Here is a 19,867-nt window from a genome sequence, read left to right as displayed (position 1 = left end):
CAAATGAATCTCTTCCAAGGTTAGTGTTTCTTGCCTTCCACTTTGACTGTGGTGTAGCTGAAGTGTCTTTATCCTTGGCCAGTGTTTGCTTGCCTTGGTTACTGATCATATTTGCTGCATTTGCAAATTTAGGTCCTGTGACTTCTGCAGAGTGATCAGAGTTCAATATTGTTCTAGATATATTAGAACGTGACCCCCTGCCCCTAAAAACATAGGGATTGACAAAGAAGGCTGTTCATCAGCAGAATATGTGGAGGAACCAAGAGGGAAGAAACCAGATTTTGCCAGTAACAAACCTTTGGATTTTGAGAACTGTTTCATAACGGTTACTTATGAAAAGGTTGCACATATTAAAAATGTATGTGCCTGTGTCTATTTCTAGACTATTGATGGGCAAACTGCGCTCCCTGTCTTGAATTGGCTCAGTGCAAGCTTTCTTGGTGATTGTCCTGAAACAGATGTCTGTTTTAAGAGAGTTCCAGATAGTTAGCACATGTGCAGTGATGGTGTTGTGCAATGTGCACACAGTTGTATATGACATCCTGAGAAATGTAGTTTGATCTCTCTTGCTGTGCACCCCAGCCCATTGAACATCAGCTATTGTGGAAAGGCCTCTCAATCTCCCACTAAAAAAACAACAACACCATGCAGGAGAAGAGAGGGATTGGGGTCTGGATGGGGAGGCAACCACCACATAAAATCTTTGAAAGAAATAATTGAGATAATTGATTTACACAATTAGAGAAGTTGCTTGCCAACATGAGCCTGCTTGTTGATTTGATGATTTGATCACATAGTTCACAACAGTAAATGAGAGTTCATTGCAGTGTTGAAAGAACTTCTTTTCATATGCCTTCAAAGCAACTGGCTTTGTAGTTTTGCAACAATCAACAAGAGTTTCATTGAGAGTCCTGAGTTAACATTGAATAAAGTTAGTGTACATTGTGGTTTGGGGCACTTGGTCTCCGGGATGTACACCTTCAGAATCTCATTTAACTTTCCATTCCAGAGAATAACTTCTTGAGGAAACAAGGCTTGATCCAAAATGATATGAACATTACCAGCCTATCAAATTCATATACTAAACCAGATAACTAGTGCTGTCGCCAACATTTCATAATCCAGATTGACTCAGTCCAATAGTCTCCAGTGGTCTCTCTCTCCATCTATGAATTGAATGTGTGTTTTGATCATCCCTTTAAATTCAGCTGGTACCACATCTTGAACAGAACAGCACTGCAACCCAAAATTATTTCATAACTGGGCCCCTGAGCCCAGAGTTCAAATCCAGAGCTTTATGTGCTGATACTCACCTTCCCAAATTATATAACGTACATGATAACAGAAGTCATGAATTTCTCGCCCTTAGCTTGACCTTTTAAATATTGCCATTTGACTGTGCAACAAGAAAGAGTGCTGTTATATTTTTGTTTGTTATGAAAATCAAGTCCAGGTTGTTGATATTTCTGTGTGCTGTGATTTAAATGTTCATCTTATGCTATACAAAGATCAGCTGAGGAAAATACGTAGCATATACAGATAAGCCCAGTTAAAGCTGAAATGTCTGGTTCTGGCTGCCTCAGGCTACCCACCGGAATGAGGAGGGCCTGGGGAAGGAATTTTCTTATGAAAGAAAGGAAATTGTTTTCGTCTGTCCCCTTGTCTTGTTTACACTGGTCTGATTAGTCTCTCACGGCACTCAAAAGTGGGAGAATTTTATAAGTGAGCAAAATGGGCTTGTCACCCAAGTTCTTGACCATAAAGCCAGAAATTCTGTTTGCACAATGTGCTCCTTTTGAACAGCATCTGAAATCCAGTTCTCTCATGTTGCAGAGGCTGTTACATCTGCATAATCCTTTCGGGGTTTTTGCCATTCATGCCTATTATTATTATTTGCACCCTTCACCAGCAAGTCCCAAGGCAGGTTACAACAATTTAAAACATACCTCTCAGGCACACAAAGGCCAGGATAAAGCGTTAGCTGAAAATTGTATAGTGAAGGTGTGACATGCACCTCTGTAGGGAAGGAATTTTACAATTTAGAGCAGGGGTCAGCAACCTTTTTCAGCCGTGCGCTGGTCCACCGTCCCTCAGACCATGTGGTGGGCTGGACTATATTTTTTGGGGGGAAATGAAACATGCAATTTGTGCATGTATGTGCACCCCCAGCTGTTTCTAGCCAAACATGTTTTTCTCACGTGATATGACGCATACATTAATAATGAATATTACTACTACTACTACTACATCATTTTCCCTACTCTTCCTCTGAATGGGGCCTTGAATGGGGTGAAATTTCTGACAGAGTTGGGGAAATTTTCATGACTGGTGATGATAAGAGTTAGGTTATAAATGCCATTTTGGACGTTGTGGTCAGTAAATGCTTTCTTACGTTCCTTTCTTGCTTTCACTAGGCCCCTGCTGGAGCCTCCACTTTAGAACCCTCTCTGGCAGCTACATTCCCCAGTCCTGTTGCGAACGCTGAGAAAGTCGAGCCATCCAACAACACTTCTACCCAGTCTTTCTCTTTGGAGGATGCCATTCCAACTTCTAGCAGTCTTCATGGGAAGAGTATGGGGGAAACGCAGCTGGTTACTTCTGTTCCAACTGGCGCCCCCACCAATGATAGTAATCCTGTAGTCCCAACAAACCCTGCTGTGCAACCCAGCACTGCTGCCCCAACGCCAGGTAAGAGCAACTATCAGCTGAGGAGATGTTGTAAGCCTGCCTTTAAATGCTACTGGCATAGTTCCACAATCTCAGCTCTTAATCTGACTGTTCATTTGCCAAACGTTTTGACAGATGTTTTCTTCTAGTGCTTGTTTAAAACATCACATCTTGCTATCTTAGTTTGGAAGAGGGGGGAAAAACCTTTTGATGATCTTGTACAAGATCTAGGAACGTATCATTCTGGTTTTGCACTTTTCCACAGCTACTCTTTTGTGTTGTGCATCGCTTGATTAAGTGAAATAAACATTTTATAGTGCTTAGTGAGAAATAATTACAAAAAACTATGTACAGCTGCCTTTTCTGGGACCCACCTCTAACTTCAACCTTCAGTTTGAGATCTGCTTTTAATTTTTACATTTTACATATCTGTTTTCTACATTCCCATTCCTACTTTGTCATTCTCCTTTTCTGGCAGCCTGGCTGGGACTTTCATACCAACAGCTGATGGCTAAGCCCCCAGAAGCATCAATTTCAGATTTCTCCCTTCCGCACATCTGTGCTGTGCCTGGTTCTCCTCTTTTGCACCCAGTTTCTGTCAATCAGCCGCAAACAAAACAAAGCTCATTTTTTTAAAAAAAGGAAAGAAAATGCTGGCTGCTCAACTGTGCTCATCATTATAATAATTAGCATTTATATAACACATTTCAAGTATTCAAAGAACTTCACACTCATTTATCTCATGAACCTTTGTAACAGTCCTGTAAAGGAGGCCAGTCCTCTTCTCCTCAGTTGGAGTGTGTGTGACTGGCTTGCTTAAAGTCACCTAGTGGGTTTGTGGTTGAGATGAGGTTATTTTGCAACTCTCAGTCTTGGCCTCCATGCTATACCTCTTCTCCAAGTGTATTTCGAGGGAAGGGCTCATGCTTTGTATACAGAAGGCTCCAGGTTCCATCCCTTGTATCTCCAGGTAGGGCTGGGGAAAAGCTCTTGTCTAAATGCTAGAGAGCCACTCTAGACCAGTAGACCAGTGGTGGGGAACTGGTGGCCCTCCAGATGTTGTTGCACACCTGTTATTGGTCATGCTGGCAGGGCTGATGGGAGCTGCAGTCCAACGTCTGAAGGGCCACAGAATCCCTAGCACTACGTAGTTCGGGCAATACTGAGTTTGAGGGACTAGTGTTCTAACTCTATATATGGTCTATGGTCATATATGTTTTTCTCCCCTCTCTGTTTTTTAAATAGATACTTCTGAAGGTGTTCTACTGTTCCATATCCCCCCCCCCCTTATTCTGAAGCTAAAGTGCCAATTCATTTTTGTTGTATGTTTGTTGCAAGGGGGCAATGAAGGGCAGGTCTGTTTGAGAAGAACTGGAGTGCTTTTAAAATTGAAACAAAGCATAAAGATCAATTTCAGTGATACTACCCTATATGCAAAGGTACAACAAGTACCAGAGAGTTAAATTTTATGGGATCTGCATACTTACTTGGACCTTAAAATGCTTCTCAGTTTCCAGCTCAGAATAGTGCAAATTCTTGCTATGTTTGCAAAAGGCTAAGCTTACAGTTGAATAAATAGAGGCTCTTGTCCCTCTCAGTTTGAGAAAAGCAGCTAGATTGTCTCCTGAAACATATCTGATTCAGCTCTTCTCATCTCTACTGCACCTGGCTGACATCTCCCTTCAGTACAGAGCACAAAGTGCATGTTGAATTTTCCAGAAAGATAGCAAAGAGTTTAATTTCTGTATGATTCTGTTGCGTTGTATTCACTTTCAGTTTAAAAATCTCAAATGGCATCTAAGTTTAAAGGGTGGGATGTTATAGTTTAATAATTTGTAGCTTGTTATTTCTAAAGCTTTGCAACTAAGGGCTTGTGGTGCACTTTAATTTTGAGACGTGGGATGATTTCTGCAAGCAATTTCTATGCCCGGGGTTATTACGCACAGCTTGCTTCTCATCAAAAACATGCATTTCCGTATTCCAGGCTCCAGAATATTGAAAACTGCTGTAGTTAATTGAGAAGCATATGACTCATTCACACAATGGCCCCTTTTGGATGTAACAGGTTTAAAACCGTTGGTTAGCATGGCATGCACAACAAGCAGCAGCAGCAACCCTTAAACTTAGTGTGGGTGAGGGAAGATTGGAAGCTTTCGCTTCTGGTTTAAAACAAACCAGAGCTTCTCATTGTATCCAAATGGGTTGGGGTGGAGGACTCTAGTTTGTTCAAACATGTCAGGATCAAGCCATACTTTAAACAAACCAGTTTAGACATAATCAGTGCTTTTTTCTGGGGGGACGCAGGGGGATGCATACCCCTAAAACGTTTTGTGAATCTAAGTTTGGCTTCATTGAGGGGCAGTATTTCAATATGAGTAGGAAAATGAGAGTACCCCTAACCTCTTTTTTTTTTAAAGAAAAAAACACTGGACATAATGAGAATCTCTGGTTAGTTCAGAATGAAAGGTGGATGCTTTTGATCTCCTCCTTACAGTCGTGCCTTGCTGCATCTTTTTAAAATGAATACATACTTCTCAACGTGTTCTACTCTCTCATGCTTTCACCTTCTTTTTGAAGTGACAATGTCATATCCTTTTCGTACAACAAAATGGCTATTGCAAGGAGGAAATGAAGGGCTGGCCTGCATGCAAAGTTCAACCATGAGTTACCATCACATCCAAACTGAGCCAATACTTCTTCCACAAGCATCTGGGTATATGAATGGAAAATGGAACATGTGAAATGGCCTTGTCTTTTAATTTTTAATTCTCTCTCTCTTACAGTTATTAAGAAACTGGCCGTTTCTGCTGGAGACAGTGTTGAAGTGACACTGCCAAAGAATGAAGTGGAGCTGAATGCATACGTCTTGCCTCCACCACCTAAAGGTAAATCCCAGGGGGCTATGGCACATAGTATGTGGTAGCAAACCTGAGTTTGCCACCTTGTTAGTTTTGCTGGAAGAGACGCATGCTCCTTTAATGTCAGCTCAAAATAGGCGATGAAGCTGGAAACGCTCAGTCAAACCTGCTTGGTAATCAACAGGTAAAACCTGTCCACATGAGCATGGCAGGAAGAAGTTCGTCCGGGCTAACTCCAAGATACACTGGCCAGTTCTGAGCCAGTTATGTGTACACAGCCTCCACACACTGAATTCCGCTTTGAACAGCTTTTGATATACCCTGAGAGTGCAAATATTTACAAGAGTCCAGGGGAGGCTCTTTCCTGAGCAGAGATGGTTGCTTAGATGGGCATAGAACTGACTCAACTGTATATATTTTGGGTGCCAACTGTTACCATTTTGTGAGAGGGATTAAAGCACATGCCAAATTAAGTTTTCACAATTAAGGTGGAATAAGTGCTCTGTTGCTCTTACATAACAAATCCACTTTAAAAAAAAGTTTTGCAGTTAAGTAAGTGCAAAATGCGATGCGGGTGGCGCTGTGGGTTAAACCACAGAGCCTAGGACTTGCCAGTCAGAAGGTCGGCGGTTCGAATCCCCGAGACAGGGTGAGCTCCCGTTGCTCGGTCCCTGCTCCTGCCAACCTAGCAGTTCGAAAGCACGTCAAAGTGCAAGTAGATACCGTATTTTTCGCTCTATAACACGCACCTGACCATAACACGCACATCGTTTTTAGAGGAGGAAAACAAGGGAAAAAACATTCTGAATGAAACAGTGGATGTATCATTTTTGTACTTCATGCTGTGGCCACAGACATGTGATCTGATGGTGAATTTGGGGTGACCCAATGCAAAGATCCTGAGGATCCATGTGGATCCATGCTTTGTAACCACGTTTTTGCACCATTGCAGCCCCAGGCAACAGTGGGTGCGTGATTTGGGGGGGGGCAGGCTGTAGCCATGGACATGCTATGTGATCTGATGGTGAATTTGGGCTGACCCAATGCAAAGATCCTGAGGATCCATGTGGATCCATGCTTTGTAACCACGTTTTTGCACCATTGCAGCCCCAGGCAACAGTGGGTACGTGATTTTGGGGGGGCAGGCTGTAGCCATGGACATGCTATGTGATCTGATGGTGAATTTGAGGTGACCCAATGCAAAGATCCTGAGGATCCATGTGGATCCATGCTTTGTAACCACGTTTTTGCACCATTGCAGCCCTGTTTTTGCATCAGATCATTGCTATGTGATCTGATGGTGAATTTGGGGTGACCCAATGCAAAGATCCTGAGGATCCATGTGGATCCGTGCTTTGTAACCACGTTTTAAGTGGGGAGGGAAGGAAAAATATAGAAGGGACAAGGAGCACGAGAGGGGTGTGCGGAGAAGCAGCTGGCTAAGAATGCAGGAGAGGGGTTTAAAGGGGGGGGGGGGAGGAAGGCAAAAGTCCACCCACCCACTCAAGCCAGCCCTCTCTCTCTCTCTCATCTGCATGTTTTCCGCTGCCTGCCGAGTCCCCAGACGCAGCAGCAGCAGCAGCAGCAGCAGCAGCAGCACCGGAGCAGGGACGCTCTGCTTTCCTCTCTACTTGCCTGGAGGGGAGGGGTTGCCTGGAGGGGAGGGGATTTCACTGCTCTTTGTTCTGTCTGAGCAAACAGCAACCGCAACAGAACAGGGTGGGCAGTAAGACCCTGAGGCAGAATGCAGGAAAGCAGCAGCCTCCTCTCCTCCGTGACGGCGCAATATGATTTTTGCCATGCACTTGGGACAAACGGCTCCAGGGACCACACATTCGCTCTATAACACGCACAGACATTTCCCCTTACTTTTTAGGAGAAAAAATCTGCGTGTTATAGAGGGGAAAATACGGTAAATAGGTACCGCTCCGGCGGGAAGGTAAACGGCGTTTCCGTGCACTGCTCTGGTTCTACAGAAGTGGCTTAGTCATGCTGGCCACATGACCCGGAAGCTGTATGCCAGCTCCCTCGGCCAATATAGCGAGATGAGTGCCGCAACCCCAGAGTCGGTCACGACTGGACCTCATGGTCAGGGGTCCCTTTAGCTTTACCTTTAAGTGCAAAATACACTGAAAAGTGTGGGATGAATTAATTATTAATGGGAAGATGTGTAAACTCCCCAAAAGCAAATCAGAATGAATACAGGATGAATGGTCATTTTCATATAACTATCCTGTAAACAAATCAGAGTACATGCTCAACAGTCATAGTCTAACTACCATGTTATCTTTGTAGAAGTAAATCAGGAGTAATGTTACATAAACAGGTCATCTGGAAGGGCTCTATAAATACTGTTATATATATTTGGTGTTAATTTCATTTTATTTATAAATAAAATTCCTTGCAAATAGAAATATAGATGGTCAGTTGGAATAAGCAACAATTTCCAGCCCGCTAAATATGCATGTTATGTTGGTGGAAGTATGCAGTGGTGAAGCTGCATGCTCCGCTACCGGGGGTGGAGAGCAGTCGGGGGCGTGGTGCTCATCCTGGGGGCATGGCACGCAGCCTGCGGGGGCATGGTGCTCGACGTGCGCAGGGGGTGCAGCGCATGTCGTGGGGGCGCCGCAATGGCACCCTACCAGAATAGTGATGCCGGGGACGGTCCGCCCCTCCGTTCCTCTGCCAGTGGAAGTGTGCATTTTATTTTGCAGTATTCGATACATGGCTTACACTGCAAGGTTTTTTTGGATGGGATGTTTTAAGTGTATAGTCTCCCTTCTTTAATTCTGGTGCAGTTAATTAGATTTCATATAGCAAGATATTCTATATTTTACTTTCCCACTCTGCAGTGATGGGAATGGACATTCTTTCCCAAGATTTAGTATGACATATTCTGGCCATAATCAGTAGGAAAAGATTTCATTTTTTTGTTTTCAAATCTCAGCTTATATGAGTATTACTTTCTATTGCATCAGTTTCACTCCCAATATGTGCTGGACCACCACATGTGGATATAACACAATTTAGTATTCTGAAGTGACATTAGTTTGAATCTTCCATATAAGGCTTAAGCTTCTGAGCTGCTTTGATCTTCTCATTCAGTTTCTTTTGATAGTGGGCTCTTCTAACCTCTGGTTTGTTTGTTTGTTTGTTTGTTTAGGGACTAGCTACTCCTATGACTGGAGGCTGATCACACACCCCACCGACTATAGTGGAGAGATGGAAGGACAGCACTCACAGATTCTCAAATTATCCAAGGTGAATCTCTTGCTTTTTGGCAACTCTTAAATCTAAAATCTCAGTTGTAGGCTTTTGCACTGTCGTGCTGCAAGGTTAGGGGAAGCAAATGTTACAGTGTGTAACATATATATGTACTGAAGCTGCTTTATGCTGTCAGACCATTGGCCCATCTAACTACATATTGTCTGACTCTGAGTGGTTCTCTGGGGTGTCAGGTACAATGAAACAGTTAGAGGCTTTGAGTTCACATCCTCTCCTTGCTTTTGTCACGTTGCTGAGTCCACAGTAGATGAGAAAAATAAAATATCCCCACTTCCACCTGAGCACAAGGCCCAGGTAATGCAGGATGTTAGGGTCCAAATAGAGAAGGGGTTTATTCTCTTCTGAGCAGATGGCATCAATGGCTCATGTCTCTCATAATTCAGTATATGTCAGTTGCTTTTTGTGAGGTACTAACATCATTGTGGTGGTCTAATTTAGGGGTGGGAACAGGTAGACACAGCCTTGCCCATGTCTAATGTGCCGTGTTCATTTTCTTTGCTAGCTCACAGTTGGCCTGTATGAATTCAATGTGATAGTAGATGGTGATAATGCTCATGGAGAAGGAATGGTGAATGTGACAGTTAAACCAGGTATGCTTAGCAGGTACATTTACAGCTTGTAGGTTATATATTTCCTTTTTTAAAAAGAATCTCCACAAAAGCTTGAGATGCAAGACAGCTGGGGTGTGTGTGTGTGTGTGTGTGTTTTAATGAAAATGACTGCAAGTTCTCCAGGGAGAAATTTTGGCTTAATTTGCATGGGAGGAAGGTGTTGGGTGAAACAGAATGTGAAAAATCATTCACTAACTTTTGCCTTCTTCTTTGTCTTGTTTTATGGTGGGTGGCAGTATCAGGAGTGCTCTTCTTAATGGCTGCCATTTTCTTTCCTGTTTGGCATAGCTTTGTGATTAATTCACACTTCCCAAAACAAATTGTAAGCCAAAATGAGGCCAATTGTGAGCCAGAATTTGCTCCAAATTTGGTTGCTACTACCAAGGCTGGACATGGCTAATACTTTTTGGAAGATCATAGGATACAAGCATTGTTCATTTACCCTTATGTACCCATTTGGTCCTGTCCCCTCCCCCCACTGTACTGTTATCTCTGGCTATACAGGTTTTTCTTCTATTTCAGTGCACATAAGACTGCAAAACCAGGGAACTGAGAGAGCAGGATGTTTGTGCACAGGAGTCCACAAATGTTTGACTCGGTGGAGGCTAGTCCATTAGGGCAAGTGTGGCACTGTCCCACCAACCTCTGTCTGGTTCAGTCCAGGGCCACCATGTCTGCTTCTTATTTACAACCAGTCCTAGTGGCAGCAGTGGCAGCCAGCTTCCTTCTCCTTAGTCTCAATGTTTATTTTCATTTTATTTACTTATTGTGTTTATTTGTTTCTTTTTCAAAAAATGAAACAAAGCACTCAAAGCGAAGCAAAAGGGTAAAACATCCTAAAATACACAAGGTACACACACACACACACACACACACACACACACACATGCACACACACGCACACACACACACATCCAACTTCACCCCACTGAAAGATAAGCAGAAAGTTAATATCTAAGGGCCAGGGTGAATAAAAATGCTTTCACCTGGTGCCTATAATAGCTAGAGGTGGTGCCATGAGTGGGTGGTTGTTCCTACCCGTTAAAGGATGTTGAATGGCTTATACTCCAAATTCACATCTTCCTATCCTTCACCTAGGAAACGTTGGGTACAACAGGTGTGTAGGTGTGTATTGTCAGCAAATCTAGAAACTTGGTGTTTGTCACTTGGCCATTTTCCCATTAATGCCAGGGTTGCCTCTCTGCCTGCCAGTTTGCAATTTCTACCAGACAATGTAGTCACTGCTCACCACTGCCTCTGCTATCAGTGCTTACCTGATATGTTAGAGGAGCTGCTTGAATTGACTCAAAAGCCAGGCTTTTTTCTATGGTAACCAAATTCACTATAACAGCAATAGTATTGACCTGGAGTTTTTGGATTAGTAGGGGAGGGCACCTAGATTTCTCCCTCTCTATCCCAAGTAATGGTTTGTGTTGCAAACACTGCAGAGTGGGTAACCTGTTCCTTTCCAGTTATTGTTAGACTACAATCCCCATCACTCCAGACCATTGGCCATGCTGGCTGGGACTGCTAGGAGCTGGAGTTGAACGATGTCAGGAGAAATGCAGGTTAGCCTCCCCTGCTGTGTGTGCTGTCTTAGAGGAACAGTGCTATGATAGCACAGCCCAAGCCAGATGCTGCAAACATAGCAGGAGGCCTTGATTGTTAAGAACCATTGATCTAGCACACTGGTCTTCAATTGGTGGGTCGGGACCCATTAGTGGGTTGTGGCCTGATGCAAGATGGGTCACAACAGGAGCACTACCACCATGCAAATGAAAGATTAAAAATGGGTCTCCCAATGCATGTAGAATAGTAGATGATGCTTGGAAGGATTAGCAGCCAGGTGCTGCTCCTCCCTCTCCTCCCAGGGAGTAGTAGGAATACCTTTACCAACACTATTTCCTTCAGAATGTCACAATGGCATATAAACAAAGATAATTGATGAGAATAGCCATCCAAGTAAAAGAGCCTGTATTTCACCAGCCATTGATCTCCTCTTAATAAGAATAAGAACAATAATAAATTTATTTATATCCCGCACTCCCCAGCCGAAGCCGGGCTCAGGGCGGCTAACAACAATAAAATAATACAACATTCTAAAATCATTTCATTAAAATTAATTCAACTCAAATTGATGGATCTTCTTTGTCCATGAAAAGGGAGGAAGTAGGCCTGGTGGCTTCTAATAGCCAGTGATTGACTTCTAGAATGGAAAGTACCAAGATTCAGGTCTCTGCTGACTAAGAAACCCCTTTTCTCCCTCATTCCGGTTGTGTGAGAGCTGGTTTTGATTCCTCAGTGGCAAGAAAGGCAAACTATGTATTACTATTCTTGGCATAGTTCTTCCTCCAAATACCACTAGGTGCTGCTAGCAGGGCTTAATATGTTCCAAGGTTCCTCAGAGCTCTGTACTGTAGCAATAGAAGGAAGGCAGTGACTTCTATTGATAGTGTGGAAAGTGCCACTTCCTGTAAGCACTCAAAGCGCTTCACTGGCTATATATCTGTGATCCTTACAATAATCCTGTAAAATAAGTTAGTGGTATTATTTCCATATTGCAACAGGAAAGTTGAGGCTCAGTGAGCTTGCTTGCCTAAAGTCACCTAGGGAGTCCTATTTCTAAAGCAAGTTTTAACCGCAAGTTCAATAATATATTAATATGTACAATTTAATATGTACAATTTATGTAGCTGTTTGCGAGTGTTCAAAGTTCTTCTTGTTTATTGTTTTATCCCATGTTGCAAATTGAAAAGACGGGGGGGGGGGGTAAGTTGCTGAAGTTGGGAGAGGCCATCTTTCCTTAAGGCCATTTAGTGAGTTCATGGCAGAGGTGAGGTTTGAGCCTTGGACTACCTGATTCACAGCTCCATCTCTTAGCTACAATGCTGCAGCTGACTAGGACGGTAACTTTCTATGGTGGCTGTCATAGTTCTGTTTTTCATCGCAGAGCCTCGAGTGAATCAGCCCCCTGTGGCCATTGTGTTACCCCAGTTCCTGGAGATCTCACTACCAACTACCTCAACAGTCATTGATGGCAGCCGTAAGTACCTACTAAAACTAGTGCAATCTATTCCTGCAAGCCTCAGATAAAAGTCATGGAGGAGACCGAGTGAGTCTGTCTATTAAGGGACAGGATTCTAGCGGAATGTGGCTGATGTATCATTAGGATCAGTTCAAATCATCCACTGACTGTTGATCAATTTGTGGGCACGTGTAGATTTGTAGCTACTAGTCTTCACTGCCAAATGCATTAGTTAAACTAGGGCAGCCCCAACTCAGTACAAGGAAAACATCGCTCACTGGACTTGTTTAAACATATGAAGCTGCTCTACACAGAATCAGCCTTCTGGTCCCTTTAGCTCAGGGCTGGGGTATCTTTTTCAGCTCAAGATCTGCATTCCCTTCTGATAACCTTCTGGGGGCCACATGCCAGGGGTGGGCAGAGCTAGAGGCAAAAATAAGCAGAGCAATAGATGTGTGTTTTTCCTTTGTACAGTTACAGATAGGTAGCCGTGTTGGTCTGCCATAGTCAAAACAAAATAAAAAAATTCCTTCCAGTAGCACCTTAAAGACCAACTAAGTTAGTTCTTGGTATGCACACGAAAGCTCATACCAAGAACTAACTTAGTTGGTCTTTAAGGTGCTACTGGAAGGAATTTTTTTATTTTGTTTTTCCTTTGTACAGTTGGCTAGTTTTTTACACACACCTCTCTCCAGGCCAGGAAGAGTGCAAAGCCGCTCTAGTGAGGGGGTGGCAGAAGAGGGGGCCAGATAGAGAGGCTTGGAAGGCCACGTTTGCCCCCCCGCCAACGTGAGGTTTCCCATCCCTGCTTTGGCTTATTATTGTATTACTGATAGTGGCTCCCCAGAATCTCAGCCAAGGATTTTTCCCAGCCCTTCTACCTGAGACATTTTTTGCTGAAGTGATGTGGGATAGAGTCTGGGACCTTTACATTAATGGTGCGTGGATTCTACCAGTGTGTTCATTCCTATTTTCATTCAGCAATCCCATTTCTGGGGACTATCATTCATATTTTAAATACTCTTTCTTTTATCACATGGCACATTAAGCATAGCTTCACAGTTTAAAAATAAAATTAACTCTTGTCCCTTGTGAAAGTTGCAATATTGGGAGTATGGCCTTAAGCTACTTTGTAAATAGATTTTTATTCCTCCTGAACTTACTGGGAATGTGGCTTTATCTGTTTCCATTGAATCAGACAGTACTGATGATGACAAAATAGTCAGTTACCACTGGGAAGAACTGAAGGGGCCTCTACGGGAGGAGAAGGTATCGGCAGACACTGCGATTCTGAAACTGACCAATCTGGTGCCAGGAAATTACACTTTCAGGTAAGACAAAGAAGCTGGGATTGTACCTCTGGTTTGGATTTTCTAGATCTAAAGCATAAGATAGATGACACAAACCAATTAATGAAATCAGCCCTTGGTATGTTAAAGAGCCAGTTAACCCAATGAAAACAATGTATCAGCTAACAATTTACAAAACAAACCAGCAACAACTTTTTGCTACCTAGTCACATTTTATAGTTTCCCTGGCTGTGGAGGTTGAGGTTATTGCTATATTCATAAAATTGTAATCTCCCAATTTAAACTGTTATATGTGACTAGACCGCTAATGTGAATTGGGGGGGGGGGGAGGAATAGTGGAAGGAATGCATGTGCCATAGAGCAGAGCTTATTTTGCCCCCAGCTCTAAACCATTTTTTTCACCCTCTCTCATTATAAAAATAGGATTTGGCATATAACTATTGAATATGTCACTGTGATTTTTAGTCAGGGATAAAAGGTTCAGGAATAAATTGGTTATTCTAAGGCCCATCTGAAAATGAATATATTGGGTAAGGATATCTTTAGATGAGTTTCCTTTATAAAAGTTTCAAGGTAGCTCAAGAAGAGTTCTCCTGTAATAATTCAATTTTCTTTTGGTTTAGTGTAGCCGACCTCAGCTTTATAGTTATGGAATGAGGGTGATTCTGTGTGTGTGTGCCATTTGCTTCATAGCTGAAATATTCAGTAGGTTGAAAAATGAAATTGTATTTGCTAAGCCTTGCAAAAAATCTTTTTTAGTATACTCCATGGTTAAACTGTGTGTCTCAGCTTTGTGTTCTCTCCCTGGGAATTGGGGATCCAGTAAAGTGCTTCATCCTCATTCACACAAATTTCTTTGGGTACCCATGGGGGTAAATTGTGGTTGAGTTGGTCCTCCCCAATCCCCCTGCTGCCACACTAGCCAGAACTAAGCTGTGGTTTGGCTTAGTGTTATGTGTGAATCTTTGCTTGTGTTTTGTCTTCTCAAAACAAATCACAAGTGGTCAGCCTTGGTTACTGCTTGTGTTTTTGTTGGGAGCAAGACAAAGCAAGAGCTCAGGTGTGCATGTAATGCTCATCCAAACCATGGCTTAGCCTTGGGTTGTGCAGCAGCAGGAAGACCTGGAGAAGGGAAAAGCAGCTGTGAGTTTCCTTCTGGGTATCCACACACCTGCTTGTTCTTGCTAAGCCAGTGTGGCTTAACATTATGTGTGAACTGGGTTCTTTCTGCCTCTAAAGGTCTGTTTCCTCGGTTGCTTTACAATGATTTTAAATAATTAATGACTTGCACAGCCCCTATTACAAGCCTGTTTTTAGAAGGGGAAGAAGCTGGGAGTGTGCTGTGCAGCAAATGATCCTAATTCTGGTTGTAAAGATTTTTTGCTTTTACTTATGAAGTCTGCACATGCATTTGATTATCTCAGTTGCTAAGCTCTCTCTCTCTCTTAATCCTTAGGAAGAGAGTTTTGTTAATGCATTTTGAGTCTTTTAAACAGATATTTTGGCTTCAACAGTGCATACCAGCTTTTAAATTGTTTTAATTGCAAGCAGGACTGTGGGTAGCCTCATTCTATTATTTTTTATGTTTTTCCAGCTTGCAGGTCCTGTATGGGTGACATTTGATGAGAGCAATTACAGAACCCACTAGCATATAATATGAAATTGTCTGAACTGTAAATTATGTGTTTCCCTCCTGTCCACCCCCCCCCACCCCCCGCAAATTATGACAGGCTATTCATGCATATTGACCTTATCAGCAGTAATGAGGCCAGGAGAGATACACATATGAAGTTGTCAGACTGTTGGTCCATCTAGTGCTGGCCTGCATACTTTGACCTGAGATCCTTTTAACTGCAGAGCTTGATGCTCATCCTGATTGGGACCCACTAGACACAAAGCATGGGCTCTACTACTAACCTATGGCCCTTCCTTATAAAGAGAGCTTCTGGATGAGGGGCTTTAGTGTTACCATTGCTGCTTCAGTTCCAAGCCTTTTCCTTGCCATGTGGCTCCAACCTCCCCATTCCCCCATTTGTAAATGGAAATAAATGACACTCTGTGGAAATGTTCATCACACAGCTGGCTAATTAACAGTGCTTTCCCAAGGAGCACTTAATACTTTACTGTAGGGCCACTTCTCATACAGTATGTTAGAGGTAAATAGTACAGAGAAAACAACTTGGCCTGTGTAACTCATTGCCACAGGATGTTGTGATGATATCCATTAGCATACATGGTTTTTTAAAAAAGGATTCAGTTGATTCATTAAATAGGAGCTACTAAATGTGAGTGGCAGAAGACTGACATGACTTTTCAGAGGCAGAATACTACCCACAGTCAGACTTCAGCAATAATGGGATAGATACAGCCATTCTTTGTTTTTGTGAACTTGCCTAAAGCACTCTAGGCAGACAAAATACTGGTCTGAGCCAGTTCTCTTATTTGTTTAGCCATTGCCTAAGAGAGAGCTGGTTACACTCATCACTTGATCCCTGGCACATGTGAACGGGTTGCCTCAGATATAAACCACACATATAACTTTCAGTTCACCGGCTTTTCAATGGAATGAATTCAGAATTTCAGCCACTAGTTATCCTGTGTAGAGAAATTTTATTATGTCATGTGTGATTTTGCCTGAATAATTTCTCCATGTGAAAACAGGCTCTTTAGAAAAGCCAAAAAATGATATGTGTAATCATTTTTTAAAAAATACAGTATTGTGTAAAACCAGTGCTCTGTCAAAAATAGGTTACTCTTGGTGAATGAATTCTCACTCAGCAAGAGTGAGGGAACAAGATTTTTAAAAATAGACATTTTGGGTCTGTTTGACACAGCTTTGAGTTTATTTATTAAAGGTGATTTCTATACCACTTTATAATATAATATTTTAAGGTATATGGCAAAATAAAACACACAAACATTACAAAAATCTACAATAAAACCATTATTATTTGTGAATAGACTTTGAGTCTGTAAATGTGTATCTGGCATTGTGATTTCTTTATTTTCTTGTTATAAATATGGATGTGTTTGAATATCCCAGAGTGGCTGGGGAAACTCAGCCAGATGGGCGTGGTATAAATAATAAATTATTATTATATTATTATTATTATATATATATAGCTTTAGTTGCATGTTGTACATTTGTTTAAAATAGCATCACATTTTAATATTTGCATGTTTCTCTCCTAGTTGTTCCAGGCATCTCTTCCCCACCCCCCAGGTTTATGCATATCCAGCTTAAACCACTACTTTTCTTTGGGGCCGGTGGGGGGAGATTACTACTCATTCTCTGCCAGTGGCTCCCTTTGAGCTTTTCCCTTTTTGTCCTGATCTTTGAATTCTCTTCTTTCCTTCCTCTTCAGCCTCACCGTGGTGGACTCGGATGGTGCCAGCAACTCCACCACTGCCAGCCTGACTGTGAACAAAGCAGTGGATTACCCACCTGTAGCGAATGCAGGCCCTAACCAAGTTATCACTCTGCCCCAAAACTCCATCACCCTCTATGGGAACCAGAGCACAGATGACCACGGCATTGTCAGCTATGAATGGTCCCTCAGCCCCAGCAGCAAAGGGAAAGTGGTAGAGATGCAGGTAAGATCTCGGGGCTCCGTCTTGAGAGGAGTCAACACACTTCAATAAACATTTCCTATTATGTTTAAGTTCATGTAAATCAATTTGTTCAATCACTGTAAACACATCTGACCCAACAATTACTTATCTAATCAACATTTAAAAAATACAATGTGTGTGTTCAAACATTGCACACCTAGTAATTTTGTGAGAGCATCATGTCCCTTCTGTCATGTCTGGCAACTAATTTTGTTGCTGAGCTTCATTTGCTGTATGCGCTTTGGGTACATGCTCTTTCTATGTGTCATTAAGTTCTGTTGGATTTCTAGTATTATCCTTCTAGCCCATAGCAGCCAGCCTGATATGTATCTAAAAGCCCACACACAGGACATGAGGGCAGGAGCACTCTCCCACCTGTGTCCCCCAGTATCTGATATTCAGGAGCATGCTACCTTTGATCCTGAAGGTGTTACATAGACATCATGACTAGTAGTTCTTAGCATTCTTCTCGGTCAGTTTGTCTAATCCCCCTTTTCCAACCTGGCAGCCACAACTTGTGGCAGCAATTCCCCTATCTGCTGTGTAAAAATAAATAAACGCATTTATATAAAGTTGCTTATATCACACTCTTCAAAGTCGCTTACAGTAAAACAATATTCCTGATTCCTGCATTGCAGGGGGTTTGACTAGTTGTCCCTCGGGGTCCCTTCCAACTCTACAATTCTGTGAAGAAGAGCCAGTTTGGTGTAGTGGTTTGCATGTTGGACTAAGACCTGGGAGACTAGGGTTCAAACCCCCATTTGGCCAGCGTCACCTTGGGCCCGTCACTGCCTCTCAGCCTAACCTACCTCACAGGGTTGTTGTGGAGATTAAACGAGGGGGGAAGGAACCATGTACACCACCTGGAGCTCCTTGGAGAAGAAGGTGGAGGAGAATTGCAATAAATAAATAAGGTGGACACAAAAGTGTGATTAAAAGTTGTAACTGCTTTTCTAAACCCATGCAGTGAAGAAGCAATGCCGGTGTCCTGGCCTGGACTTCCAGAGGCAGAAAAGGCTGTTTTGCATATTGGCACCTTAATAGCTGAGGGGACAGTGAAGAGCTCAGTTCTTAGACAGGATTGTATGATGGATAGTAGTCCTTCATTAGATGATTTTGGGCTCCAGTTTTACAAAAAAGGGAGGAAAAACTCCCTGTTCTATGCATAGTAGCCAGCATGGTGCCTTCCAGATGTTGGTGGGCTACAACTCTCACTGGCCATGCTGACTAGGACTCATGGAAGTTGTAGTTCAGCATCATCTTGGGAGGGGGGAGGGATCCTGTATTGACTTTCTCCTGGTTCTGCATGACCTACAAATCTCTTTATGGTCCTATCTTCTGTTTTTTCAAAACCGGAAAAAACTCCAAGCATCTCAAGGTGGATAAATTCCTGGATGGTTCCAAGACATGATTGGGGGGCACATAATTCAGCAACCTTGTGAAAGCCAACCATATCTGGGGCTGGTCAGTAGCTAGATAGGAGACCACAAGTACATGCCCCATGCATCCTCTAAATAATTTTATTTATTTCACAAAATGTATAAACCACTTGATTGTTTAAAAAACTCCTCCTGAAACTGGGTTATATAACTTTGCAATGAGTGGTGCATTTCTTAAGCCTCCTTTTACTTTCTTTCTTTGTGAATGGGGACTTAAATTCTTGGTATTTGTTGTTTCCAAGGGAGTGAGGACTTCAACTCTGCAGCTCTCTGCAATGCGTGAAGGTGACTACACCTACCTGCTGACGGTGACGGATTCTGCTGGCCACCAGTCCACTGCTGAGGTCACTGTGATTGTGCAACCTGGTACGCTTAATAAGGGTTTTTGTGTGTACAACTCCCCCCATTATATATGAGAAGCCTGTATTTGACATTAATATATTTGGGACCAGGGTTAAGGGGGATGAAGAGATAGTGACTGCATACACAGACATTTAAACCACATGACTCCCCCCCCAAAAAATTATCCTGAGAACTGTAGTTTAGCCATCAAAGAGATATAGTTTTCAGACCCCTTAAGAAAACCCTTAACAAAGTTCCCAGGATTATTTGGGAGAAGTCGTGTGTTTTAAATATGGTGTATGTGCAGCCAGTGTGTGGGGCTGGTAGAGAGCAGCTGGTTTTCTCTTGAACCTAGATAAATGTCTGGTAGCTAATCATGTCCAACACTGGGACAATCTGAAAATAAGCCAGTTGCTCTTCTAGACAGGCCATGTTCCAGACAAAGGAACATATTTATAGGTACCATTGATTTCAGCCATTGAGACCAATGGGTACTCCAAAGCACGTAGCTTTGGATCATTCCCTTTTTCCCCCCTGTAAAGCCTATTTTCCCCAAATAGCAGTGCCACCCACTCCCTTCAATTTCAAACACAGCTTGCTGTACAGCACAGATAATTGCTATTCAGGAAAAAGCAAAAAGTCAAAGGCTCTGCTGGACCAAGCAGAAAGCTAGTCTTGCAGTTTTCTGGATTGTATGCCCTTTGATTTGTGTGGTGCT

At 42.6% G+C, this 19,867-nt stretch overlaps 1 protein-coding gene and 1 long non-coding RNA gene across 3 annotated transcripts in view; one reads left to right on the top strand and one right to left on the bottom strand.

Moving 5' to 3' along the window:
• LOC307222498 overlaps positions 1-19,867 on the bottom strand; it is a 66,079-nt gene that overhangs the window by 13,054 nt on the left and 33,158 nt on the right. The window lies entirely within an intron of this gene.
• The window catches only part of KIAA0319L (KIAA0319 like), a 59,598-nt gene that overhangs the window by 23,038 nt on the left and 16,693 nt on the right, over positions 1-19,867 (top strand). For both annotated transcript variants that reach the window (XM_079987697.1, XM_079987698.1), the window contains exons 4-11: positions 2,415-2,688; positions 5,451-5,552; positions 8,689-8,786; positions 9,313-9,400; positions 12,372-12,464; positions 13,645-13,777; positions 17,122-17,350; positions 19,050-19,173. In XM_079987697.1, the coding sequence (XP_079843823.1) occupies positions 2,415-2,688; positions 5,451-5,552; positions 8,689-8,786; positions 9,313-9,400; positions 12,372-12,464; positions 13,645-13,777; positions 17,122-17,350; positions 19,050-19,173 (1,141 nt within the window). The remainder of the gene's footprint in view (positions 1-2,414; positions 2,689-5,450; positions 5,553-8,688; positions 8,787-9,312; positions 9,401-12,371; positions 12,465-13,644; positions 13,778-17,121; positions 17,351-19,049; positions 19,174-19,867) is intronic.

The sequence above is a fragment of the Podarcis cretensis genome (assembly GCF_951804945.1).
Source record: "Podarcis cretensis genome assembly, chromosome: 8".
Taxonomy (NCBI): Eukaryota; Metazoa; Chordata; class Lepidosauria; order Squamata; family Lacertidae; genus Podarcis; species Podarcis cretensis.
This window is presented reverse-complemented; position numbering and strand designations above follow the sequence as displayed.